The following is a 26,884-nucleotide window of genomic DNA, read 5'->3' as shown; positions in this document are numbered from 1 at the left end:
TGGACACACTCTGTGAGCGGGTGGTTGGGGCAGCGCGTGAAACAGCAGTTGTGCTGAAGTTATTTGAGGAGCTAAGCGAAGTGGATAGTTCTGTGGAGTGTTCGGTGCGTATTATTTAGAAACAAAAATTATAGAAAATATAACCTTAAATTTTTTGCAGTGCGACTTACTCTCACAGCAATTGCGACAGCACAAACTGCGAATTAGAATTCTTGGCATGATTGATTTGAATAAACGACTTTCTTTCCTGATTTTTGGTGCTCTGGTAAAAAATGTTTTGCTTCTGTTACAGTGGGATTTGGGGAAGCAGTTCGATGAATAATAAGAATTGAAGTATTATCAAGATAAAATTAATAATTCCATTAAAAAATATAGCCAAATAGAAACCAATCAATAACTCACACTTTTCAAAGCAAGTACGAGGGCTACCTATTCAAGTTACTTTAAGCAAATGAGATAGACAAGTAAAAATAAACATTTATAATTGAAAATAGATTAATTATTTTTCAGAATATTTTCCATGGAAATCAAATAAATTTTGCATGCATTTTAACCAATTTTCGAAACACCTTTTTTACTCCGATTGAAGTAAACTACCGAAGCATTCGATCTCACAGCATCAACGGCCTCTTCGAGCACCAGGAAATGTTGTTTTGCATTTTACTTCGAGTTCTTGAATTAAAAGGTGCCAAATTAGGACTGACCTAACAATTCAATATTTTAAATGTTCAAAAATCACTTGTGAGAACCTGCATTGCCGTGGTGGAGAATGATTCGTCTTTTATGATTATACATAATATATAATAGTTTGGGGCAAAAAACAAAAAATACCAGTCTAACGGTTAGAGGCGATAGAAGTGAAACCTTCCGTAAAACAAACTGAGAGAGAATGAGACGAAAGCAGCATTAGGAGCGGGATAATTATAGGTTCATTATAATATTGCTATAAAGTTCATATTTTATTTTCTCCATTTTATTATTATTCATCCTCAATGTTTTCAATTTCAACAAATGATACGAGTGGTTTATGATAGCTAAAATATGATACAAATGCTATGGTTTCGATGTTGTCAAAATATATTTGAAATACCGCGTCAATTGTTGTTTTTGATCGTGTTGTCGATTCAGTGCGATTGTTACACATTTTTAAATTGAATGTTGTATTGAGAAAGTCAATTAAAGGAACCGCTGTGTCCAATGCAAAATTTACGTTAAAATCGCCACTTAAAATCATTGGATCTTTATCGTAATCTTTTCTAAGTATCCGCGATACTTCTGGTGTATACTTTATTAAATTTTCGTGAATGAATTCCGTGATGCTATTTATTGATTGATTCGGTGAAATATAAATTGCCACAATTAAAACTGTTTTTCCATTGCTCAATCCTGTTTCGCATGCACATATTTCTCCCACTTTAGAGAGCTGAACAGACAGTGATTCTAGTTGCTGTGCATTCAGATCTATCTGTGGAGTTACAATACGAGCACCGTCCAACGATTCTAAAGAAGTTTTCCCTTCAAACACATTATTTTTTGGGTAGATGGCTGTAGTAATCGATATCTCGTAAAGTGTAGATAAAGAATTTAAATATTATGCTCGTTGCCAAGGTGATATTTCACACTAAAAAATTCACTTGCGGTTTTTTGTTTGCATTAAAAATGCATCTCGCACAAGCAGCCCGTCGTCGAAAATATCGATAAAGTCACACAAATAATATATTAGAAATTGGCCGGCATATTAGTAGTCGTAGCATCGCCCAAGAGCTAAAGATCGACTATAAAACAGTTTTAAGCCATTTGCGCAAAATAACAATTAAAATAATGGATTTCTTTTTCCCCAACTAGAATCTATGTATATAATTGGTGGGTAAATCCTTTCCTGGGCATTTGCCCTATGTGTGTTGTGCGTCATGATGTTGTTTCCCAAATGCAGGAACGTATATTTTTTTTTTGTTTCGAACGTTTGCGTTTAGTTTCCGCTATTCTTTTAAAAGCTTCTGACTAACAAATAGGAGATAATTTCTTTAAAGGCACATGGTGGCATGTCTTATTATTCAAAAGAAATTCACGACCATTTGCTTCGAAAACCCCATAGAGTCAACTGCTGTTTAATTTGAAATTCTTATGCATAGATACATGATTTGTCGCTGGTCACGATGTTTTAAATGTCTTTTGCCGAACCGCGATTGAGTTTTACCAACATTTCTTTGCCCACACGCCCTTTTTGGACAATTGCCAATTTATGAGATATCCAACGCGCATCAACAGTTTTTATGCAGTATGTATGCGAATGGAGCTAATGCCCAAGCATATCTCAATCTCACGATATGTCTTATGATGATTTTGTCATATCAATCCACACAAAGCATCGATTTTTTCTGACTCAAAAACCAAACTTGGTCGACCTTCGAGAAAATCGTCCAGTAAAGTGCGACCACGATTGAATTTGCCATTGCGGCTCGAGATGCTGTTTCATCACCAATAGTCGAAGCAAGTTGAAGAGAACGATTGTTGGTTTATTGACTTATTCATATTGTTAATTATATATATTTTTCTTTACCTAGATAAACAATACAAACTGCATTCGTATAGCAAAAAATTCCAGGACGATTATCATTTAAAAGGTCAAACTTCACGACAGCAATGTCAGAATTGACCTATTCACGTTAGTGTTGGCACACCTCAAAACTTAATAGGAAACCCTCGTATTTAATTTGCTCCCATGGAATATTATCACACTACAATATCAGCAGCGCAGGGTATCGACCAGTGTAGTTGCTTATTACGTAAACTACTGAATTACATACATGCATCGTTATGCTAATCCCTTTATCAAATGCACTGGCTTACTATTCTAGTCGTTGTTTAGCTCGTGTCGAAAATGTATCGCATCACATATTGGCTCCTCTATTCTCACCACTATTACGCACTCGCTGTGGGCTTTTTGCGTTTCCGTTATAACTTCGCCACTGACCAAACGCTCACCACAACTTTCATCACCTTCTATAGTGCCGCTACCAACATGCTGACCTTGCTCTGTCTGCCTTGGATTTATCATTATTCTTTACGTCTATTGTTGCAGCACGAGCATGCGGGATTGTTACTTATCTACCTTTTCATAATCACGAAAATAGTAAGAGTATTAGCCGTAGTTCTAGCGATTATCTATAATTGGAAAAAGCGCGCTGAAATTTTGGCTGTCATACGCGATTTCAACGACTTGCGATGGCATTACTTTTCACGTTTTCCAACACCGCTGGAATTTCAAAGGACTTACGAAATCAGAATTATACGAAATATACTGGCAGGTATCGTTATTGAGGCTTCAGGTTTGATTACACTATTGAACAACTACAAACATACCGCCACAGCTTCGTTCATTGTCAGCACCTTAGTGTTGACTGTCATATCAAATTTTTTGTGTTTGGTTATGAATCAATACTATTTCGCCATACAAACCGTTATACTATTTGGCCGTATGCTGAATCGGCAATTGATCGGTATTTTAAAAAGAGCAAAAAGCATCGCACGAATGTTTCGCCATCAACGCTCCCAAACACATTTAATAGCACGCTGTCGAAAATTGTCCAATGATCTCGATGAGTTGGCGAAGGCGCACAGCCAGCTACAGGCACTGGCAGTACGCATTAATGCCATGTTCAAATTACAAGGCTTGGGTGTATTAATCAATATGTTTATTTTCAATGTCTGCTTAATATATTCCGCTTATTCGGTGATTAGAACGGGTGAATTCACGGCTAGTCAGAATGGCTGGATTTCTGTGTTGATGATAGCCTCGTGCACTGTCTACTTGGCGGACTTGAAGGACTTTCTGAGCGCAATCGTCGAGCATGTCGATGTATTTCGCATAACTTGCGTACATTTGGAGCAGCTTACTCCCTTGCAACTGTTGACTAATGAGTTCGAACGAAGTGTGAGTAAAAAATGTGATAATAGTTCTAAGAGAAAAGATTTTTTTGTTTGTTCTTTTTTTGATAATTTCAGTTGGAAACATTTCGTTTGCAATTGTATCTCGATGAATTTCACTTGAAGTTATTAGGACTATTTAGCTTCAACACCCAATGGATCTTCTCGATGTTCGCCTCAGTGTTAATGAATTCGATTCTAATAATGCAGTTTGATTATCAATATTTTCAATAAATATTAATTAATTACATTTTTAAATACCGCTTTGAATATTATTTTCGTAAAAATCCTTATAATTTCCGAGTCATCCATTGCTCTAGTAAATTAAATACTTGAATGCATTACACAGTATCAACAACAACATTTTTTAAATTAGAAATGTCAAGGGAAAGAGAATAGAAGAATGGAATGAATGAGAAACAGATAAAATTAGTTCATAGAGTGAGTATAAATATGTATATAAAACTATTTTTTTAGTTCTCCGAAACATTGAAGCTCTTTAGAAAAATGAGAAAATGAAAAACAGGGAATGCAACATTACTATGTACGAGTGTAAGTACAGTCTTTAGTTTCACGTGTATATAAAATTTTTCTCGCTTGGTGTTATTTCTAGCTATTTTGACACTCTCTATCACAAACCTCGACTAGAATTACGTCACGGTGAAGTTAAGCTAATTTTTTCACATCGAACTGCGCAATCTTGTATTCTACATTTCATTATAGTCCTTAATCCCAATTTATATATGCATAATTATTAGGGATATTCAGAGCAAACTCTGTAAAGCTACAATTCTGTATTCGGAAATTCTTTGCACGTACTGTGATTTTATAAATTTTCCCGAACACCAAATTACCGGTGTGGCAAGCCTATTGCGGTGTTGCATAAGAAATTAGCTTAAATAGGTATATTCAGTGATAAAAATGCATCGGATAGCTAACGCAATCTATCCGTATAGAACCAAAATTAAAAATTAAACATCAAATTAGCAGTACAAGGAGTAGACAACATGTAAAAGGAATGCCTCTTTGCCTTGAAACCATTAATCGAGGGAAGAAGAGCCTCCACTGAACATACGTCACAAATGATGATCCAATGATTTCAGTTTCTGAAGCAATTAACACAAGGTGACGATATTTTCGAACCGTCTTTGCGAAATGCTCACAATTTCGATAGTGAATTTTCACAAGCGGTTTTATTATTATATGTTTTATTAAATATGTAAAGCAATTTCAAAACTTTTCACTTATTTTTGGAAAAAAATCGAACATTTTTTTTTACAAATGCACCAACTCTACAAAAATGATGGAAGCTACAATTGCACGATTCGATCGAAAATTTACCTTTCATTAATAGCTTTTTCGGTAAAGTTAGGAAGGCCTCCACGTCTTTGAATCTATAGACGGTATGCCTCCCACAAACGATGGACATATTATATGCAAATATCTCTATACATCCACAAACATACATACGAGTACATATATACTTACACATAGAGAGCTCTGGAGTATGCGCTGCGCCTACATATGAAAACCAATTTGCTGCTATGAAATAGTGTAGACAAAACACTATGTTTCTATGTCTATATGTTTTGTTGTTTGTTCTTTTTTTTATTCCAAATATCAAATACCTCCACTGCACACAATCGGGTGCGCACTACTGCATAGCTGCCACATCCTTTTCTACCTGCTCCTACTTTATTTAATTTTCTGCATGTATGTATACATGTCATTGATGAAACTTTCGCGCCCACCATTTGTATATTTGGAGGGAAAAAATACGGCCTGTTCGTGACATCCTTTGCTCGGCGCACAGTTTGCCAACCATTATCAGCAACATATTGTCTGCGATGCAAAATTGTTGGCAGCAGTTCGTAAATGCTGAGGCCTTCGATTAGGGCGCATTCCTCAATGTGTATTCAAAAACTATCGGGTATTGATGTGTAAATTGAAATGTCTTAAATTTTTATAAATGAAAAACTGAACTTTAAGATAAATGAAAAACTTAGTATGATACGAAGTGAAGTGAAGGAATGTTCATCATTATAGTTCCTCAAGCTCCGCTACGAAAAATAGGCCGAAGCAAAATTTTTCCACCCCGTTGTGTTCCGTGCTTTTTCTTTTACTTGCTGCCACGTCAAGTTTTTGTTCACAGCTTTTAATTAACTTTCACACTTTCACTTCACACAACTTTAACTAACACAACGGTGTCATGAGCCCGTATATCTGTCTCGATTCCGCTGACCCTGGGAATTCCAGTCTAGTGCTTGGCAATCTCCGTGCCTCCCTTGCGTAGTATATGACCGAGCCACCGCCACTTGCTTTCTCTGATATCTTGCGCGAGCGATTTTTGTTGGCATTGTCGGTATAAGTCGGCGTTCGATATCCAATTTTCTAGCCACCAAATAGAAGGTCAGACTTCAAATTTGAATTAAAACTTCGAGGTTTAGTATGCACGCCGATTTGTTTGAACAGCCACACTGATTGGATACTAGCCATAATCACTTTTGCATACCCCATTTGCCGTGAATTGGCTTCCAAGATATTGAAAGCCGCTCACTTTGTCAATGCTATTCTCTCCAATATTGATAGACGTATCATTCGCATTTATCGCCAAATATAATATTTTGTTTTCTTTACATTGGCTTTGAGTCCAGATGCGTTAGAGTGTCTTACAGGGTCGTTGAGTTTGCTTTACATGTCTGATCTGCGTTAAGAAAGCAGTACTATATCGTCGGCAAAATCTAAATCTTCAAGATATTCCATTGAAATAGGGGGTCACAACAATTTCCTTCTTTCTACAATATCAATTGAGTAGCTAGAATTTCATGGGACGACTGGGAAAAGAAGCGGTGATAAGATGCAACCCTGTCTCACACCGTCATGCAAAATTTGGCATTCAAAATCTTCGTATTGCGTCTTGATTAGGGCACACCATATATTATTGTGTTTTAGTCAATCAAATGCTTTCTCAATAAGTATATATTTTTATAGAGAAATAAAAAATCGCCTCTCTCAAGTAGTCCTCTTACATATGTACGTCAGTAAATGTCATAAAATTGCTCATCTAACTATGTTCGTTAATGCCTTCCACAATAATTATTATTATGTTAAACTAATTTGGATGCCAACAACTCCTTCTTGGACATCCTAAAAAAATAAAAGTCTCTTTATTCCCTTTGTTGGAAAATATCCAAGGCATTTAAAAAAAGTATGATTTAATTTGTGTTTCAATTTACGTACCTTCATTCAAAGCATTTGTGAAATTATGAGAAATTTGATTATTGTTGACAATGGGTTGAGTGAAACGAAGGGCAGGAAGTTGCGACAATAAGCGATGCATTGAGTTAAGAAATTTACTTACCGTATATTGTTGGTAGTGTTCCTTGCGAAGCCTGAACCTCCATTTTTATTTCTTTATTTATTTCTTTCTTTACTCACAATCCTCTTTAATAACAACTAAAGAAATGTTTTTATGAGTATCTATTATTCTAACGAGCTCCTAGCTAACACAAGTGCCCTCAGTGGTTATGGCTTGAAGTACGATTCTAAGTTGACCCTCGAAAACATTTATTTTACCCCATTAAAAGTAATTGTTTATGAAGGTGTAAATGATAAGTAAACAACCAAAAAACCAACGCTCAACATGAGTACCTACCTACTCGTACTTAAGAATCCTGATGAGTGGTTAGAAGTAAAGCGGAAATTTCCACAAATAAAACAAAATGAGCGGTTTGGTAGTTTAACAAGAAAGAACATACATACATATACATATGTGTATAGATACGTATTTATGTGTATTAGGGTGCATCACTTTCCATATAAAAAAACATCGGTACTCGTTTTCCATCTGAATTTTAAAATGTCTTAAATTTTCTTATATTTGTAAAAATATTAGGACTTACGTGAAGTGGACCTCCGAAAATTTATATTTTTATAAATAGAATTCGTTTTTAAAACATGTGTTTTCTGTTGATGTATTCTGTTGATAAATTTTCAACATTTTTATGCAGCCTTAGCTCAGCTTAAACTTCTCTCTCATCCGGGATTATTTTTTCGAAGAAAAAAAACTGTTTAAAAACTAATTTTATTTTTAAACTCGATTTTTAAAAGTATTTTTAAATCAATCCAGCTCACGTAAATCTTAATATGTTTCCGAAAAACTTTGGCCGACATCTTAAAATATTATTATTAATTTACGTATTTATTTATTTATTTACTTATTCATTTATTTATTTGTCTATTTTATTATTTATTTATTTATTTACCATCCTAATGTGTTTACACTGAAATGAACATTAGAGTTAATTTCAAATGTTAATTTCTGAAAAGTACGAAGGAGAATTTTTTCATAACATCTGAAAACAAATTCTAAAACCGTTTCGTTTATAACTGAAGAGTTCAGACAATGCTTGGAATCGGTATATATGCACATATGTATTTACTTATGTATGTATAGATTGGTAGAAAATATTTTTTCTTTTGCACATATTTTACAAAAATTGAAGGGCAGAAATAAAATCAAAGATGTATCAAATGGCTGCTGAATTCTGGTGAAAATCCAAACCGACTAGGGGGTCGCAATGATACTTTACCTTTAGAAAAACCAGTACGAGTATTATTGCTCGACCACATATAAATATATTATTAAATCTAAGTTTCAAAATCCTGCATCCCCACCACTTAAGCCGAACGCCCATCATCAGGCTCATTGAAATCAAAATCCCTTAAGTAATGACCATAAAGACAATAATTGCTGACGAAAACAATAAAAACAAATCCAAATCAAGCTGTCTAGCCAAGAGCAGCTAAAGCCTTTAGAGAAGAATATACAATACACAGACGCTTACCCACATCAACATACATGTATATGAATGCGTTAAACAGTGGAAAGGTGGGAACGCAATGAACACAGAGAGATTTTGGCAAGAGTTGTTAAGACTGCTTAGAAATGTGCCTACATAAGAAAATACTAATGTCAACACACATTCATACATGCACATTCATAATTGCATAGTTATTACATAGTAAGGCAATCACTTGAGGGGCGAATTTTGGGGTTTTTTTCACCAAATAGGTTTGAGAGAATACAGAATGAATACAGTAAAATTTACAGAATCCGCTGTTGAGCTGACGTAACTGTAGAGTTTTGTTTAAATTGTTTTTTATTCATTTATGTTTATAAAATCCTACCATTTTGACTATATTTTCTCAGTTCTCTCACACACCGCATCTGCAGTTACGTCACCGTAAAGTTTTAATAGGTTCACACATAACTATATCATCTACCTTTTCAAGTTTAACTCCCAATCCGTAATTAAAATGTACGAGAGATTAACCGTACAAAATGTCTCTCCCGAAATCCAAGATTGAAAAATAATCTCAAATTATAAATATACTTTTTGCTGTACAACCCTGTGTTTTCTGTTTTACCGATAATTATTATTACAAATGTAAGGAGAAACGTAAAAATAAAAACTAAATAAAATGTATGCCGGCAAAGAAAAGAGGTTTGTAGACATAGATGTTTGTAGACACTATTATTATGCCGGACTATGCATTAAAACAACAAAAATCAACTATGCGTGAAATGCCTAATACTGTTTAGATATATTTTGCGTTCAAGAAATATCCACAGGTATGTAGAGTTATTGTGTATATAAAATAGTGAAAACCCTGAAAAAAAAACTTTTAAATTTTAGCAAACACTTGGGCTCGAGAAGTAAAAAATTCTTAGTAACTTTAACCGTTACTCGCTTCCCGATATCAATTTAGATTTCTTTCACTGACTTTGTAGTACCACGGGGCGCTTCGTAAATGGTTATATTTTCAAGCTAAAAAATAAAAATAAAACCATTTAATTTCATCAATTGCAATTTTGTCACCTCAAGAGAGCCAAGTAGCGATACCTCGATATTCGTAGCTTTTTGTGTTTTTCTTGTATAGATATTCGTTTGTCAAACCACCATTTCCAGGTCTCCTTTTAACTTTAGCGTCTTATCCTGACATTTTTGGTTTTATAAATTAAATACATATGGACAGGACGGAATCTCAAATATCGTTACCAAGTCAAACGACTAAGGTTTTCCCTTGAAAGAATGTTTTTCTTACGTCACTGTCGTACGTTTCACACATCCATCAGATACTTATTCATAGTATACACATTTATATGCACATTATGGAAGTGAACGAACTCGAATAACTGTGAATATGAACAAAAAGTAAAAAACTTGTTAAACAGAAGTAAATAAATGGCGTACATACATGCAAACATATACTAGCCATTGAAGACTACCCGTATTGGCTAAGTTTACTAGTTGTAAAAGTACTTTTCAAGATTGTCTTCTGTTTCATACAAGACTAATCCTTACGGATGTATGTCTATCAAAACACTTCCATTATAGTGTGAACACTTACAACACTTTCAGTACAATGTTTACAGTATTTGATATTAATGTTAGTTAAGTACAGAAAAAATGAGGACAATAAAAAATGTAGAAGTGTGCGTAAAGTAAGGATGGATCTACTTCGTGTTCATTTCAAGTTTTTTCCTACTTTAATGTTTGCTTCATTCCTATTATGGCCACTAATTGATTTACTTTTATTTGTATGCTTAGCTACTTAAGCACTTATCTTCTAATTACTTGTATGTAGTCATAATTAACCGTTAAAAAAGATTTAATTCACCACACAGCCCTGTATAAAGCCTGAAAATATTTGTACTTTTTCCGTAGTTCGACAAAATGTTTATTCAAGTGTGGAAGCAAAACGCGAAAGGTAATAAATTGAAGCAACGTCCCAAATTGAAACAACCGCAACATTTCCATCCGCAAATTTTAAATCCCAACTATCGACAAGATGTTATGCAGAGACTGCGACTAGCCATAGTGGACACGTTTTGGGAATACACGCAAACCACCAAAGTTAGTGGGATATGGCTGCTGCGACGGAATAAAACGCATGGTATTTCTAGGTATTTATTTGTGGTACAATTTTTAAAATATTAAGCAGACAAAGTCTTCCAATTTTCGAATGTCAATCTAATCTCAGAAATATACTATTACTAAAAAAAAACCCAGAACATGTCGTAGAATTGTTTCAGTCAATTGGAAATGGTAAAATCCAACAAGTATGTAGATGGTAGCTAGAGAGGCTACGACCTTGTTACTAATGGGACCCAAGACTTCCTTGCTATGGACAACCCATCATCAAGGAGAAGCTAGAAGTGAAGAGATAAGCTAAGAGCTGTTAGCTGGCACCAAATTATGGGGCTACGTCACACGAAGTCCTTACTGAGGGGTTATAATCAGCTCATAACCCTCTCTAAGAATAAACTCAGAATGCTCATGGGCATTCTCACAGGTCATTGCAGATCATCAGCGCAGGAATGCGTTATAGCCCAGCGACTCCTGTCGTTTCTGCGACCAGTCCTCGGAGACTCCAATACATCTTCTTCTTGACGCTATAGCGCGGAGAAGGTTAAGACTTCTCGACCAGATGCAGCCAGAAACAAGGCATATTCGCTCAGCCCAACCCAGCTCTACCTAAGTTTAATAAAGAAAAGTGAGTTTAGATGAGGTACTGTGATGAATAGAGGGCACAGAACACCATGAGGTCGAAGTGCCAACCTCAAATCTTATTCACTCATTCATTCAATCATATGGATAGTGTCCCCTTGGTTCGCCATTAGATTTGAGAAGCCTGAAAACGAAAAGCGTTTGTTCGAAGCATTTAATTAATGGTTCTTTGATTGGGTGTCTGCAGAACGTTGCGTTGTTGTTGTTGTTGTAGCAGCATGAACATTCCCCATACATGGACGGGGAATGCTGCTGAAGTGACAGTCCTTGACCGGATATAATTCCTGGTCGTTCCGGTAGAGTAGAACCGACTGTCATGGAAACGATGCTTATGGCGTCGAAATCCTCGCTTAAAAAAATTCTGAAACTCACGTCAAAACTAAATGTCTGATGTGGGTTTTGGCATGCAGTGTTAATGACTAATTTCTCAGAAACTCGTGTGAAGGATATCAGCAAAAATCCATTGTTAGTGTTGTGTTTTCATATAATTTTCATAGTAAAAAATTTAAGTTTTCCAGGAAATCGTGCTAATATCTGGAGACTTCACTTAATAGAGCATTTCTGTGGTCAGATTCAGATCGAAAATGCCTGATATCCATTTTAGCAGGTCCAATGGATTGATGTTTGTCTGCGTTATTTATTACCTCTTACATACACAAGCATATGAATACTACACATCCATATACAAACACAGGTGGATTTGGTCAACTGTGCTCCTCAGCCTGCTGCTGCTGGGCGTTTACTTATCCCTGCAATTGTGGTTGAAATTCTACTCATACCCAATTTTGAATACAATTTCAAGTGATCTGGCTATAACCGATGTGGCATTTCCGGGTATTACCATATGCAGTCCCAAAGTGGTCAACCGTGAGCGAGTGCAGCGTTATATAAAAACATTGTAAGTCCCGCATCCCCTAGCGGGCTTAACAAACTCCTGCCGAAATCCCTGCATACACATTTATAGCTTTTTAATTATACTTTTTATTACCTATATACAGAAATATTCCTGATAATATCGATCTACAAAAGGTCGCTGTCGGTTTCGAATATATAAATGCCTTCACCGATCAAAACTGGAAAACTCCGGGGAAAAATAGCTTCAAATATGCCGACGAGGTGCTTCGTCTCAACAATAAAACTATTTACGAGGCGGCCAAAGCAGTCAGTGGTAACTGTAATGACTTTGTTAAACGTTGTTATTGGGGCATCACTGAGTTTCCATGTCGTCAGCGCCACGAATATCTTTCATTTATATCAACAACATCTTTTCTAGGGCCATGTTGCTCGTTCAATTATAATCCGAAAAACCTCTCATACGTTCCATTTTCGGCAAACATTTTCGGGATAGATGGAGGCTTAACTATTGTGGGCGCAGAGGGCTCCGAACGCAATCTCTCAACTGGTCTAATCGTGCTGGTACACCATCCTATGGACTATGTTACAGAAGTCACATCCTCAGTAACCATTACATCGAACTCGGAAAGTTTTGTGGAAATTTCACCAACTGTGCAAAGCTCCTCACCTGAGGTATTGGAATTATCGCAAGGAAAACGTGATTGCTTAATTTCAGACGATCTCGAGCTACATAATTATCGTCAGGCGGCATGCTTGCTCGCTTGCCGAACAGAAGCTTTAATGAAGTTGTGCAACTGTGTGCCCTATCACATGCCCAATTCACTGGTCGATTTTCGCGAATGCAAATTAAACGACAGCGCTTGTTATTCGCAAAATTATGGTATAATCTAATTTTAAATATATTTGGGAATTTCGACTCGTATTCACCGTTAGATGCTTTAATTTAGATTCATTTAAAAGCGTGAAATGCGAAAGTTGCCTACCAAACTGCTATGACGTTACATATTCAAGTTCAGCCTACAAAGCTGATTTAAAACTGCACAACTGCTCGGTGAGCACACATTAGTAAGTAAAGTAGAATGCCAATAATTATGAATTAATATAAGTAACATTTCTGCATACATTCATACGAGTATATTCACAGTTCGACCATTGACGCATACGACACATTCATCGTTCGCGCCTACCTGACCAAACAGACCGTCCCAGCCATACGCAAAGTGGTCGTCATGTCGTGGATCGGTTTATTATGTATGCAAATATTTATACATAATTCATACAAAACAGACATACATAAATTGGAGAATATATTTTTTTCCAGCGGATTTAGGCGGGGTATTCAATTTGTGCCTGGGGATTAGTATGGTATCCCTAATAGAATTTAGTTACTATTGTACACATCGTTTATACGTGAATTACAAAACCCATTGCGTACTCCTTCAATCACTAAATCATTCGCAGAGCAAAAAATAATATGTGACTTTATGTGGAATAGAAGGAAAGGGAGAAACTTTATTTAGGTACTGTTTTGAAATGTCGTCTGTTTCTTTTAATTTAATCTTCATATATGCACATTTTAATGGATGTCATTACAAATTTAATGAAATTAAAACTTAAATAAAAATATGAATTGAGTTTTGTAAGGAAAAAAATTGGATTTTAAGGTTAAGGCTGTATTCAATAGGTTTTGTAAAATTTTGGTTTACCGCTGATATTCTTTTGAAAAGGCGTATAGATTTTATTTCTTATTTTCAACCAATCATATATTAAACATACATACATACATATTAAGCTTATGTACAAAAAACATGCTCTTCATTTTTTCTTCTTTTTATTTTTGCCAACTTGATTATCAACCTTTCGCTTGGAGCCGATTTTCTCGTTTCTTTTTGTTTCTTCAGCCGATTCAGTTTCCCCTTCACTATCGTCATCATTTTCATTATCACTAGTAAAAGATTTTAATCGAGTTATTGTTCTGAATCTCCATATAATAAAAAGCAATTTACTCACCACACTGTTTGCATATTTTCAAACATGTCCTCATACTCTTTATCCTCTGGCTCAGCACGTCTTGCTTTTTTAGAAAACTTTTTTGAGCTTTTACTCTCATTTACGTCTTCTTCCGTCGCTTCAGTTGCACCAGAGTTTGGATTATCAGTCGATTCACGTATTAATACACGAGTAGCCTTTGACCTTACATAGCATTGATAGAGAAGAACTGTGGAGTCCACGTGATGTACACGAACGTAACGATCCAAGGACGCAGAAGCCAAATATTTGCCAGTACTGTCTAATGAGACATCACTGATAGCACCAGTAAAGCCTTTATAAGTATGTAGAAATCTCTTCATGAATCTTATATCAAATGCCTGTAATTGTGGGTTTCAGATAAATTATATTTATAATTGATTTTTCTCTTATTATTATTTACCTTCATGGCTCCCATTGTTGTGCCTGTATATATGAAATTTCCATGCGCCGCTAGAGTGGCAAAGCTCAACTGATCCTCAGTGGCGAAACGCTGCACAGGACGGCGCTGTTTACGAGTATCATACACTCGCACATAACCATAACGCGAACAAGTAGCAAGTGTATATGGGGAATCTATAAAGCACACGTCACTATCCCAAACTGGTACTTCGAGCTGAAGGAAATCATTGGGCAAATTTTTCGAACTGAATAATTGTTTACCATCAACCGCCATGTCGAAAATCTTTAAATTGTTTTGACGTCCTTTACCACCAGTAGCCACAAGATTTCGATTTATCGGGCATTGACGTAGATGTGACATATCGTCTCCGCTACTAACCAAAAGCTCTGATTCTGAACTATTCTCGAGGGAAATTCGCTGCACTTTACCATTGGAGAAGCCAGCTGCTAAATATTCGTCAAAACGTGCAAACCCCATGATTGGTGTAAATTTAAGATCGAAAGTGCGCTCTAGTTTGTCGGTACACAGCGAATGAAGCTGAGCATTCTGTTTAGCGCGGCCAATTAAAATTTCAGATGTATCACTCCCAAAAGCTAACGCTGTAACACGATCATGTTTTTCAAGCTGGCTTATATCACAAAGATTTCGCTGTGCGAAAGGATTCTCCTCAAAAGCAGGCACAAATCCTGCAAATTTAAAATATATGAAAATTTGAAGCAGAAGTAAATGCCATGAATATAAATTCGTAAGCTAAATTTCAGGACGAATTTCTTGAATTCAAGGTGGAGTCTATAGACAATGCTTACTTTTGAAAGAGCCGGTACTTGTGCCAACGTAGAGTTCATGGTTTTCCGTATAGTTAGGAGTTTTAAAATTCGCTGTGGTCCACTTCATTTCTCAACAAATTACCTTAACCGAATCCAGGAAGTAATTATTGAATTGTTTTTTTCTAAACTTAAATCTGAAAATTACAATCCAAACAAACCGACTAACACGTGCATAAACAGAAAAACAAATCTATATTTGACAGCTCTCGTTAGAACCGTCAAAGGAAATAAACATGGTCGCATGACGAAACCTGCTAATAGATTGTAAGTTTGTGAATTCATCAAAAAGTTAGTATTGAATTTTTTTTTTAACAAATCTGTTGAAAACTTATTAATACTATTATTTTTTTTATGTATAGTATCTTGTAACAAAACTAAACTCAGTTTAAAAATCTGCGAAATTAAACCATGTTTTTTTCAGTAATGTTTCGTGAGTTCTAACTAAAACCAAGGCAAATTAAGTACTCTATCATCTTTGAACTAAAGAAAAATACTGCAGATTCACAAACATCCATCAAGTGACTTTTCGTTAAATTACACAACATTATCAATAAATTACTTAAAAACTATTAGCCTTCGAGGGCGCAGTTTTCAATTTTAAGATGGGGATACCCTCTATTTCCCCTTTACATCGTTCTTTTTCAAAGAGTGCAGATTATACTGATTATTTTCTTAATACCGTTTTCTTAATACCCTCTTATGGTGCTCACACTCACCAACGTACAAACTTATCAGCTGACACGATGAAACTACGGAACAGAACGGTGGTGAGAATTCATTTACATGGGGCTCTCATTAGTTTCATCGTGTCAGCTGATACGCGCGTACGTTTACCATATGTTGGTGAGTGTGAGTACCGTTAGCTTTGATTTGATGCTACTCAATAGTAAATTAAATTGTTTTGTTTGAATTATTGAGTTTTAAGTTGTTGTTGTTTGACGTCGTTCACAAAAATTGGAATACATTTAAAATGCTTTGCAAATCAAAAAAACTGGTATGAATTTTCTTAAAATTATACAACGTTGTAGGAATGTCATTTACACACTTCTAAAAAATAACGTCCATAAGGGCAAATTCGAAGAGTCAAAAACAAAAGGAGAATGCAAAAAAAAATGTTATGAATTTTCAGTATTAAGAATTTATTGAGGCTGTATAATTTAAGTACTTATTGTAAATGAAATTGTATCAAAAAAGTACAAAAGTACCAAAGGGTCCAACACCGTTTCACTACCAGCACGATCAGCTGATAAAGTTAGCTAAATCTAAATAATTAAATGGTAATTTTTAAATAAAAATGTCGTTGACCAAAGTTTACGACGCACCAACAGTTTTTAGACACCTAAATGGGATCTTGAACATATATAAGCCAGCTGGGATGAAAGTCAAGCATGTAAAAAATGCGGTACTCCATAACATAACCAAAGGTAATTCAAATAGGAAATTCTCTTTTATTATTTAAGGCATATATTTCAGGGGTCTGCTTTCATGTTTTACTTAGATTTAAATAGTATGCAAGTTCGCGAACCTCGTAAATTGGAAACGCCGCTTTTGGAACCCGGAGGTGCTGCAAATCCATTATTGCGAAAAATAGAATCGATTGATTTAGCTGATCATGTCTTGGCCACAGGGCCGAGATATCAAATATCCGACATACGTTGTGCACTTGTAGCCGGTTTAGGAATTCACACTAGTGGTGTATTGTGTAAGCTTTCGTGGTATTTAATTAAATTTTTTTTTTTAACAAAATGTCCAATTTTCAGTATTTGGTATTAATAAGGGCATACGACAGTCGCAAAATATACAACGAAATCGTCCGCTGCGTGCCTATCATGTATCTGGCCGCTTAGGCATCGCTACAGAAACACATTTTTCTGATGCACGCATAACCGTACGGGCTTGTTGCCAGCATGTACATCCAGAACGTGTGAGCGCATTGGCCGCTTCCATGCAGGCTTCACATCAACGTAAAATGTTCGAACTCTGTGGTGTCGACCTGCAATCCCAAGCGGCCTACGAAATCGCCTGCAAAGGTCTAGTACGACCAGCTGATACATCACATCCCGTAATTTATGGCATCAAACTGATTGGCTTTCAACGTCCTGATTTTACATTGGAGGTGCATGCGATTAACGAATGTGAAGATTACTTAGCATCCTTGGTAAACGAAATGGGCATTGAGTTGCGAACGGTAGCGCATTGCACGTCTATACGCTGCATCCGACACGGGCACTTCAGCGTTGAGAACGCTCTGCTGCGTCATGGTTGGACCGTAAGAGGCGTTATGAAAAACATGCGACAACAGTGGCAAGTTCTGAAGGAACATCCACATCTTTTGGAGCAAGATAAAATTGAACTTAGAAGTGATTAGGAAAATTGGTTTACAACTTTTGTTAGGAAATTAAATTATAAATTAAAGTATTGACAAATATACATACCAATAAATGTTTTTTTTTTTTCGTTATTAAAAAACAAATTACATCAGTTTGTAAGTATTCTCATGCAATTGTAATCCCTTATAGTACTATTTCCAGTGTATAATTTCCTTATTTACTACTGCTGCCCAATAACCTCTTGTCGAATATCATAATAAAAGAGCTGTGATATTTTAAGAGTATATAATATAATACGTACATGTCTCTTGCCTCACCTATAGAGCCTTCAATTCTGTATGCACTCAAATATCAACTGAAGATCTCATCACTGCCTCCGAAAACTTTAAAGTTTAACGCTCATCGTCAGTCGAGGAGGATCAGCAGCCGAGTACACACATGCTATTAACAGACTAGCCATCAAGTAGCAACAACATCCAAATTTTTTGTTGCAAGCATGTATTAATTATAAAAAATATTTTCAATGAAAATTCTTAGTGTTTGGGCTAACAGATCACAGAATTGCATGGAAAGTGTCAGAGTGCGGAAATAGTATTCTTGATCTAAAAATAAAGCACCAACATACAAATACATACGTATGTATACTCTAAGTAGATATACCAATTTAATGAGTTAATCGAAAATTATACAAGCAGCGTACAGTGTGAAATTGAATAAAACAAAATAATTTTTCGTACAAATTTGGATTATCAATTAAGAAAAAATTAATATACACAAACATGTCCACCTCACCGCCAGAATCGGCTTCACCCACCACCTGTGCCGTATGTCAAACACCAGCAAAGCTTTACTGTTCAGCATGCAAGCTGGTGAAATACTGTGGCGCCGAGCACCAAAGGCAGCACTGGAAGCAGCACAAAACCGAATGTCGACCATTTCGTATAGCCAAAGATAGGGTTTTAGGACGTTACTTGAGAGCCACGCGCCCAATTAAAGCAGGCAGTGCGATTTTCGTTGAAATGCCAATTATTGTCGGTCCAAAATGGTATCTAAATGAGCGCGAGGAACAAGTGCCAGTTATGCCGTGTGTAGGATGCTTCACACCTTGCCGCATGGGCATCCATCAATGTCCCAAGTAAGTTATTACACAAATACTGCATGCCCCCGTTAATTCGAAATATTATAAGTAACCAAATAAATTAAGTAAATAAGACCCTAAAGCTCTTGTTATCAGAGCTCCGGCTGTAAGTATGATATTTACGTATGTATGTATATATCCAACGAAAACCACAAATTATGACCAAAAGTGGTGATCTATCCACATATTTCAGATGCCATTGGCCAACATGCTCCGCAAACTGTGGAGGTTTGGATAATCCGAATCTTCATGGCCTGGAATGTACGATACTTATGCTAGGGCCCGGTCCAGCGTCTTCAGATCCTCGCTCACTTATAGACTACTATCGCTCGGATGCTTTAGTTGTGCTTAAGTGTCTGTTATTGCAACGTCAAAATCCAAAAAAATGGGCTGAGCTAATGGATATGCAAAGTCATGAGGAGGAGCGTGTTGGTTCTGAGTTACATGAGTAAGCAATTATTTATATTTTTAGGTTTATATCACGATAAGAATATTCTCCACACAATTTATGTATACGTAGTGATGCCGAAAAGAGGATTGTCTCTTATCTAGAACGGAACTTCCTGCACCGCCTAAAAAGCGTTGAGCAAAAACAAAAGCAAAAATATCTGCACGAGTATGACACACCGGTTCTGCATCGCATTTGTGGCATCATTGAGACGAATTATATGTGCATTAATTTGCCATCTGGCATTGAGTTGAGCGGCGTTTTCTACACGGCCTGTATGATGGAGCACGCCTGCCAACCAAATTGCTACTTTCAATTCGACCAGCGTAACGGCTTCAAAATCTCTGTTATAGCCGGTAGAGATATTGAGAGAGATGAACACCTAATCATCATGTACTCAAACATGTTATGGGGCACACAGATGCGCCAGGAGCACTTGACCATGACAAAGCATTTTCTCTGCAAATGTGAACGCTGCCGCGATCCCACAGAATATGGTACTCATTTCAGTTCAATGCTATGTATGGGCGATGAAGGAGAATCATGTGAAGGTATCCAATTGCCAAAGGATCCCCTCGATATTAAAAGCGACTGGGCATGCAACAAGTGCCCGATCACGATCAGTGGGGAAGAGGTGAGTAATAGCACGTTCGTTACGACAATTCTGGATTTTTTCATACATATTTATATGTATAGGTTCGTTATCTTCTGACGCAAATGGCCGATGAAGTTGAAAATCTCTTGGCTCGCAAACCTACAGTTAAACAATTGGAAGCACTTATCGAAAAACTATCGAAATTTCTGCATCCTCACCACTATCATTTGTTCAATTTGAAGCACACACTTATACAATTATACGGCACGGAATCTGGTAATTTACTGAAAAAAATGGGTGAAGGACTTTTAACCAAGAAATTACAATTATGTGAGGAACTTTACGATATCTGTCAAAAACTGGATCCATACACCATACGCTTGTCAATTTATGTTGGTATTATACTGTACGAAATGCAAACGGTTCTGGTTGAGCGCGGCAAACCTGTACTAGCAAGTAGTAACAAGAACGAAGATAACACAGCGAAGGCATTTGATGCCTTTAATTTAGCTCGCAAGAAGCTGCTTAAAGCGGCCAAGGTCTTGGAAAAGGAGTTGGATAATGTGGCAGGCAGCAAGCTGAGCGATGCTGTACTAAAGTCGCTTAACGAATTGGATACGTTAATCAAGAATAATAGCTAACTTAGCAGTTTATTAAGTAGCACCTAAGTGCCATCCTTATTTGCCTTCCAATGAATAAATATACATTTGTTTATTCTATTTGTATATTTTTGAATAGTTATGCTTTTTCACGAGTCTCTCGTCCCAAAGTTACTGTTTTATTGCATTTGATTTCAATTGTATTAAATATTTTCAGCTTTCTCTGAAGATTATTAATTTGAGAAAGTTAACTCCATTGACTATTTTTTCATGTATACATAGAATAATAGAATTTCTAATTCCGCCTTATATTGCAACGGCAAATTATTATAAATATGAATATTTTGAATTTTTTTCAATTAATTTAATTATTTGTTTACATTTTCTGTTAAATAAGAGTAAGCTCTTAAATTAATTGTAGTACAGTGGGTAAAGATTTTCATTCAGCATTAGTTAAAAATGTCAACTGGTTCTTGAGGGGCATCCAAGTCCCTGTACTGTGTTAATTGACGATACTTATTAGCGGGTCTGTAAGCATATAAGCATAAATACAATTTATTTTTATTTAAACTCTTTTAATTTTCTTTATGGATTATTTAAAATTACTTAATTCATTAAACTAAAAAACCAAATTAAGAAAAGTTAAAATTAGCATTAGCATCAAGTGGTAGTAATGTATTGCATAAAACTTGAAGTGTTTTGAAAAGTTTCCGTCACGAAAATGATTATATACAGAAAACAACTTTAAACTAAGCACAACCGCTAGGACATTTTAACTGTTTATGTTGAAGTCATAAATTGTACATGGTTATTAATTCGCTGAATTTAATTTCTTGTTTTTTTTTTTTTGGTAGTTTTCCTTTTGCCTCTTTCAGACTCTACATAGTATGTGTAGGTGTTTAATTTTATTCTGAAATGTGGCGTGTAACTATAGCAGTTGTAAGTTGTTGTAGTAGTACTCCTACGAATCAAGACAATTTATTCGAACATATCGAAATTAGCAGGCGCATCCAGGTCATGATAACCAATTATACGACGTTGCTGTTCCATTGGTTCTCTGTAAAAAGGTTGTACACAACAAATTTCACAATACGTTCGAAAAATATACAGATGGTAAAGAAATAAAAGGTGGACAAACAAAACATACAAGAACCGATACAAACTACAATGAATAATATTTGTAATATTACGAATGATGTCAATTATATATATCAAGTTATATTCGTTCACTATAAACTACCTGCGGCCAGGGCCAAATCCGCGTCCTCCGCGACCAGGCATCATCATCGGCGGTGCATAAGCAGCATATGGAGGCATAAATGCAGGTGGATATACTGGCGGTCGATAGCTACTAAAACCAAATGAATGTCATTAGATACAAATAAAAAAAAAACTATATTATTATACTTACCCTAAGCCACCAGATTCTGAGACTGTACGCTTAGTGGAACTAGCATGTTCTGGAAGCTGTGGGCGTTTGGGGTCCCGCAAATAGTTATTGAAGAACTCTACCTCCTTGCGTACTTCATCTACCTTTTCGGTATGCTTATTGAATATGTGTTTTCGTATAAATTCAGGACCTTTGAATTTCTTGCCCGATAACGGACATAACCACTTGTCCTTTGCTAATTCCTGTGTGTTCGCCTGCACGAACTTCTCTACTTCAACCTCGGCATCTTTGCATCCCAAATTCTTAAGCTCTTCTTCTTCAACAGTTGTCGTCTTCGCTAAGAATGTTTGCATTTTATTTTCAAAGTTTTTTATATAATCCTGTATATCATTTTGAGACACTTTCGACGGCGGCGGTCCACGGGCGTGTATTATGCCACAACGATTTGGCATTTCATCTTCATAGGGATACTCGCAGTGATTATAAAAATCGACTGAGTGAACGATGCGAAGATATAAAATCAGGCTATCAAGCACGGAAATAAGCTGTGCATCTCTTTCAATTATCTCCCCTTCAGACTCTTTATTTTCCCCAGATATACCAAGTAGCTCTTCTTCCTCTGCTGATGCTTCCTCGATTAGGTAATCCGTAATATTTTGTAAAACTGGATTATTCGACTTAAAACCATAGGACGCACTGATATCACCATTGTCCTTGGAGTTCTCCGCATTTTGCTTAATATCACTATCGGACCCCTTATCCTAATAAAAGTGAACATAATTTTAATTTTAATTAGCCAATAAAAAATTTGTAAATATTTACCCATAATTTGAATTTTTCGTCCAAGTTCAAAGCAATCTTCGCACATAATTTGATGTCAGCTCGTACAATAGATTTATGTGCAGTCATTCCATTTACTGGGCGTACTCGTCGGCTTAAGTCACGATTCACTATTGCACCCATCTCGCAATCACGCAGTCGTGTATTGTTTAAATTCCAACATATCTCTTTGATGTTGACATCTCGTTTGAATGTTACCCAACCGCGACGGTACCATCGCCGATCGACCAAAGGATCAGCTATTGCCACACGCAAATAACCATCAAAACGTTGGCATAACGTTTCAATTTCTGCCTTGGTTATAGAAGGCGCAAGATTCCGCAAAAATATCGAAGATGTTCGATGAAGCGCGCGAGGTTGTGGACCATCCTTGACTTTGTCCAAGTCGATAGTCTCAGGTTGAACATCATCCGGGTTTTCCTTTTCTTCAGTTTCAATTTCTTTTTTAGCTTCATCATCTACTGAATCATCTTTATCTTCCACCTCTTCCTGATCTTTAGCATCATCACTGTTTAAACTTGTATCTTTCTTACTCTCATCATCTAAAATTTTTTCAACAACTTTATCAGTATCAATTTTCTCCGCATGTTCTTCCTCATTATTATTTCCCTCATTATCTTCTGTCCTTTTCTCCTCAACAAAACCATTTTGAGTAACTTCGGGTTCTTTTTCATCCTCGCCATTTAATTTACTCTCAACCGGAGGCGCTTCCGATTCTTCCTCAACAGCTTTATCCGTGTCATTTTTGTCTTTAATTTCGACTCCTTCATCCTTATCTGCTTCTTCTCCCTTTTCTTCTTTTACACTATCCAAGTCATATTTGTCTTTTACTTTATCATCATCATCTTCATCACTGGAGCTGGAACTACTGGAATCAGAATCCGAAGACGACGAAGAAGATGATTCTGAACTGGCTCGTTTACGTTTTAAGGACTTTTTATCCTTAGCCTTCTCGTCGTCTTCACTTTTATCTTCGTCATCAGACATATCTCTCTTATCCCCACTTTTGTTAGCAATATTCTTACTGTCGTCAGCATCATCATCGTCCCAGTTCTCCTCATCATCTGAAACTTGGGCGCGACGTATCGGGCGTGGCGATACAACTTTCGGTTCATCATCGTCTTCGTTTCGTTTTTTGCCCACCGAAGTTATAATCACATCGTCGTCATGCTCCGGCTTTTTCTCGAAAGTTCTTTCTGGGAAGGTATACTCTCTAGGTTTCTCATCGAGTATTTTCAGATCATCATCCGTCCCACCTTCCAATTTAATAACCACTGTATCAAGCAAACGAAGCAAGGGATCCGTTTGTGACGTATCAACTGATACCGTCTTTACTTGGCCATTTTCCAAGACTTCATTGAAAACATCAACTCGTCTCTAAAATAGTAAAACATAACCCGTTAAGTTTTTTCAAACCTTATTTAATAATATATAAGCATAATACCTTTAAGAAACCTAGTTGTTCCTCCTTCCGCTTAACACTATCTACGGGATGATATTTGTTTTTAAACCTAACAAATGAAAATAAGAGAAGATATGAATCAAACAAATAAACCGAAATTTACACACACTTTAATTAAACTTTTATATATCATAATGAAATTCAAGGTTGTTTTTAATGAAACTGGAATACTTTTCGTTTCCCATTGTTAGCTGTAGATGTTAAATTTTTCGAAGATACAAGTTCCCTTAAAAACATTTAATTAATCGTTAAGGTAAAAATTTTGGAGCTTTCCTTTGGTGCAGTAGAAGTAGTTGAAAAGTATAAACTTTCTTCCATATCAATTAAATTTAACTATGAATTAAATACCCAAATCTTACCTCTGGACAAAATTTTTTCATATCTTATTTGTATGTGTATTCGTTTGAATTTAAAAGCGGATAAAATTAAAACGCGATCAAATTAACACACTAGAGCATTGCTCGCCCAGTGCAAAATTTACAAAAATTCGAAAATCTCGTTATATATTTCTGAATATATACGAGTAACGCGAGAACGAGAAGGTGATAGTAGTAGTAGTGGTAGTTGGGAACATTTTGTAGTAGCTACGAGCGTGTGCATGTGTAGCCTTTCGCTAAAATTGAGCTGCTGCTGCAACCAGCTGCACAAAATTTGCACATACATAAGTTCAACAGCAAATCTCAAGTAACGTATAGCACCCCATACGCAAATGGCTGTAGAAAAAAACTTCATTATACAAAACTTTACAACAATTTTAAATTGTAATTCATATCAATCAGTTTCAACAGGTGATTAAAGCAAATGTATTAAAGTAAAAGAAAGTTAACAAAAACTTTAAATTTCCAGTTGCATAGTTTTTTATGTAGAAGTGGGTATATAGCAGCATCAAACAGTGGCATGGCTACTTATCCGTAAGCAATCTGGTTTAACGTTTGTTAATTTTCTCTTACACTTATTTCATGTCTTACCATTCCTCGTCTTTGTGTGCAACGAAAAATTCATTTAACTGCTGCCGCTTAAATTCAATTTTGTACTCGCTGTACTTTCGCAAAACTTCTGAGTCAGAAATTCCATCGTCCTGAGTATCTAAGAATTGTTTTAACGTAAGCATAGCCGGTTGTGTCTGCATATCATTGGTACTTGGTGGTTCGCGTGCTGTATGCGGGACATGCCCATGGGCACCATAACCGCTGTGATAGCTATGAGCCGCGTAATGTTCGTTCCAAGCATGCATTAGATAAGGATCGTAACCTTAATAAATGTAATAAAGCTCCCGTTACATTTTACATCATTTGACATAACCTAATCATTTCAAATCAATTTTTAGCATACCATAACGAGGATTGCCACGCAAATCATCACCCCAATCTGGACGCATACGTTTTGCTGGCGGCATTTCACGTCCAGGTGAGCCATAACGCTCGCGCGCCCCACCACGATAATCCCGATAGTCAGGCCTCGGTCTTCCACTCCCACCACTTCCACCGCCACCACGAAAGGGATTTCTGTAACGTCAGTATTAGTGTAAGAATTGATCTTTAAAATACTTTTCATTTTTCTCAATATATTTACCGATCTGCCCAGTCATCACGACTACTTCCCCCTGCACCACCGCCACTCCGACGATCATCGCGTCGCTCTGAACGGTAACTATCTCCAGAGCTTCGTTCACCACGGAACTTATCGCGACGTTTGCGATCGTATTCGTCATCTGAATCAGCCATTCTCTACAATTAAGACACTTTAAAATATTTTGTAACACAATTTAAGAATATAGCAAATTAACATAAAATGAAGCCATCATACAAGTGAAAGCGCCGTACATAACCTCACTCCTAAATAATGTTGAAATAATTTTCCTCAACGCCTTAAATTTGGAAAATCACCATCCAGAGTAGTTTTCCAACTTGTTATAATCATTTGCGATATTAGTTAATAATTATTTTATTAACAGAAAGCAAAAACATACATACAAAACGTACACACTTATCAACATAAATCAACAAATTCATGAAAAGTAATGACTTTTATGCACTTAAGAAATTTCTGTACACATAAAATATCACATAGTTTCACTAACTTACCAAATATTAACCGACAATCTAAAGAACACACTACAGACAACCTTTAGTTAAATTAACTTATTCTTGCTGCAAATGACAATTAAATAATTGACTTATGCTGCCAACCAACCAAATATCGCATTGTGCCCTTATGCCAACGCTAGGTATTCAGCGCTTGAAGTTAATGTGATCGGCCAGCAGATGGCGTTACGAGGCACAGGGTGCTTCAAGGGAGTAGATGTTAATTAAATCTAATTACGCGTATCTACATTACTAGAATGATATAGCTTTTCAACAGATCTGAAACTATAAAATAAATTGTAATATTTGTATCATGTGCCCATAAGATTTGTTTTCGCTTGCTATTATATTTAGTATCCAAACATTTAAGTGCACAAAAGTACA

General features: G+C 36.2%; 6 protein-coding genes across 9 annotated transcripts; 4 read left to right on the top strand and 2 right to left on the bottom strand.

Annotated features, from left to right (window-relative positions):
• Positions 1-2,881: 2,881 nt before the first annotated feature.
• Positions 2,882-4,161, top strand: LOC129244410 (putative gustatory receptor 36b). The gene is made up of 2 exons (XM_054882031.1): positions 2,882-3,934; positions 4,006-4,161. Exons 1-2 carry the CDS (start codon positions 2,882-2,884, stop codon positions 4,159-4,161), a joined length of 1,209 nt encoding a protein of 402 aa, XP_054738006.1.
• A 6,213-nt stretch (positions 4,162-10,374) lies between these two features.
• LOC129245719 (sodium channel protein Nach) lies at positions 10,375-13,923 on the top strand. Its single transcript, XM_054884060.1, has 7 exons — positions 10,375-10,435; positions 10,659-10,897; positions 12,196-12,399; positions 12,500-13,236; positions 13,304-13,421; positions 13,501-13,607; positions 13,678-13,923. Exons 1-7 carry the CDS (start codon positions 10,379-10,381, stop codon positions 13,827-13,829), a joined length of 1,614 nt encoding a protein of 537 aa, XP_054740035.1. The 5' UTR covers positions 10,375-10,378; the 3' UTR covers positions 13,830-13,923.
• A 147-nt stretch (positions 13,924-14,070) lies between these two features.
• On the bottom strand, positions 14,071-15,805 carry LOC129245721 (WD repeat-containing protein 74). Its single transcript, XM_054884061.1, has 4 exons — positions 15,594-15,805; positions 14,788-15,473; positions 14,367-14,725; positions 14,071-14,301 (listed from the first exon to the last, which is right to left on the bottom strand). The coding sequence occupies exons 1-4, from the start codon at positions 15,679-15,681 to the stop codon at positions 14,172-14,174; spliced, it is 1,263 nt and encodes a 420-aa protein (XP_054740036.1). The 5' UTR covers positions 15,682-15,805; the 3' UTR covers positions 14,071-14,171.
• Positions 15,806-16,826: 1,021 nt separating this feature from the next.
• On the top strand, positions 16,827-18,044 carry LOC129243381 (pseudouridylate synthase TRUB2, mitochondrial). Its single transcript, XM_054880354.1, has 3 exons — positions 16,827-17,038; positions 17,113-17,316; positions 17,375-18,044. Exons 1-3 carry the CDS (start codon positions 16,909-16,911, stop codon positions 17,980-17,982), a joined length of 942 nt encoding a protein of 313 aa, XP_054736329.1. The 5' UTR covers positions 16,827-16,908; the 3' UTR covers positions 17,983-18,044.
• Positions 18,045-18,135: 91 nt separating this feature from the next.
• LOC129243380 (SET domain-containing protein SmydA-8) lies at positions 18,136-21,548 on the top strand. Its single transcript, XM_054880353.1, has 5 exons — positions 18,136-18,579; positions 18,640-19,079; positions 19,276-19,530; positions 19,603-20,164; positions 20,227-21,548. The coding sequence occupies exons 2-5, from the start codon at positions 18,724-18,726 to the stop codon at positions 20,764-20,766; spliced, it is 1,713 nt and encodes a 570-aa protein (XP_054736328.1). The 5' UTR covers positions 18,136-18,579; positions 18,640-18,723; the 3' UTR covers positions 20,767-21,548.
• LOC129243378 (serrate RNA effector molecule homolog) lies at positions 20,832-26,638 on the bottom strand. 4 transcript variants are annotated; one of them, XM_054880350.1, is made up of 9 exons: positions 26,501-26,638; positions 25,989-26,143; positions 25,749-25,921; positions 25,385-25,667; positions 24,399-24,465; positions 22,937-24,331; positions 22,136-22,875; positions 21,965-22,075; positions 20,832-21,781 (listed from the first exon to the last, which is right to left on the bottom strand). In XM_054880350.1, exons 2-9 carry the CDS (start codon positions 26,138-26,140, stop codon positions 21,703-21,705), a joined length of 3,000 nt encoding a protein of 999 aa, XP_054736325.1. In that variant the 5' UTR covers positions 26,141-26,143; positions 26,501-26,638; the 3' UTR covers positions 20,832-21,702. The 4 variants fall into 4 exon arrangements, 3 of the variants coding, with proteins under 3 accessions (XP_054736325.1, XP_054736326.1, XP_054736327.1); XM_054880351.1 differs by having other exon boundaries at positions 20,832-21,252; XM_054880352.1 differs by having other exon boundaries at positions 21,965-22,072.
• Positions 26,639-26,884: the final 246 nt, after the last annotated feature.

The sequence above is a fragment of the Anastrepha obliqua genome, chromosome 4 (assembly GCF_027943255.1).
Source record: "Anastrepha obliqua isolate idAnaObli1 chromosome 4, idAnaObli1_1.0, whole genome shotgun sequence".
Classification (NCBI taxonomy): Eukaryota; Metazoa; Arthropoda; class Insecta; order Diptera; family Tephritidae; genus Anastrepha; species Anastrepha obliqua.
This window is presented reverse-complemented; position numbering and strand designations above follow the sequence as displayed.

Excerpts from the sequence above, each read along its gene's own strand:
- LOC129243378 (XM_054880350.1), bottom strand. The coding sequence starts at position 26,140 with ATGGCTGATTCAGATGACGAATACGATCGCAAACGTCGCGATAAGTTC. Across the intron at positions 22,076-22,135 it reads TCAGAATCTGGTGGCTTAGG|TAGCTATCGACCGCCAGTAT; the intron begins GTAAGTATAATA and ends ATTTGGTTTTAG. Across the intron at positions 21,782-21,964 it reads GGATTTGGCCCTGGCCGCAG|AGAACCAATGGAACAGCAAC; the intron begins GTAGTTTATAGT and ends ACCTTTTTACAG.
- LOC129245719 (XM_054884060.1), top strand. The coding sequence starts at position 10,379 with ATGTTAGTTAAGTACAGAAAAAATGAGGACAATAAAAAATGTAGAAGT. Across the intron at positions 10,436-10,658 it reads AATGTAGAAGTGTGCGTAAA|TTCGACAAAATGTTTATTCA; the intron begins GTAAGGATGGAT and ends CTTTTTCCGTAG. Across the intron at positions 10,898-12,195 it reads AAAACGCATGGTATTTCTAG|GTGGATTTGGTCAACTGTGC; the intron begins GTATTTATTTGT and ends ATACAAACACAG.
- LOC129244410 (XM_054882031.1), top strand. The coding sequence starts at position 2,882 with ATGTATCGCATCACATATTGGCTCCTCTATTCTCACCACTATTACGCA. Across the intron at positions 3,935-4,005 it reads CTAATGAGTTCGAACGAAGT|TTGGAAACATTTCGTTTGCA; the intron begins GTGAGTAAAAAA and ends TGATAATTTCAG.
- LOC129243381 (XM_054880354.1), top strand. The coding sequence starts at position 16,909 with ATGTCGTTGACCAAAGTTTACGACGCACCAACAGTTTTTAGACACCTA. Across the intron at positions 17,039-17,112 it reads ACTCCATAACATAACCAAAG|ATTTAAATAGTATGCAAGTT; the intron begins GTAATTCAAATA and ends TGTTTTACTTAG. Across the intron at positions 17,317-17,374 it reads TCACACTAGTGGTGTATTGT|TATTTGGTATTAATAAGGGC; the intron begins GTAAGCTTTCGT and ends TCCAATTTTCAG.
- LOC129243380 (XM_054880353.1), top strand. The coding sequence starts at position 18,724 with ATGTCCACCTCACCGCCAGAATCGGCTTCACCCACCACCTGTGCCGTA. Across the intron at positions 19,080-19,275 it reads GGCATCCATCAATGTCCCAA|ATGCCATTGGCCAACATGCT; the intron begins GTAAGTTATTAC and ends CACATATTTCAG. Across the intron at positions 20,165-20,226 it reads TCACGATCAGTGGGGAAGAG|GTTCGTTATCTTCTGACGCA; the intron begins GTGAGTAATAGC and ends TTATATGTATAG.
- LOC129245721 (XM_054884061.1), bottom strand. The coding sequence starts at position 15,681 with ATGAAGTGGACCACAGCGAATTTTAAAACTCCTAACTATACGGAAAAC. Across the intron at positions 15,474-15,593 it reads AAGTACCGGCTCTTTCAAAA|GATTTGTGCCTGCTTTTGAG; the intron begins GTAAGCATTGTC and ends TTAAATTTGCAG. Across the intron at positions 14,302-14,366 it reads GAAAATATGCAAACAGTGTG|TGATAATGAAAATGATGACG; the intron begins GTGAGTAAATTG and ends ATCTTTTACTAG.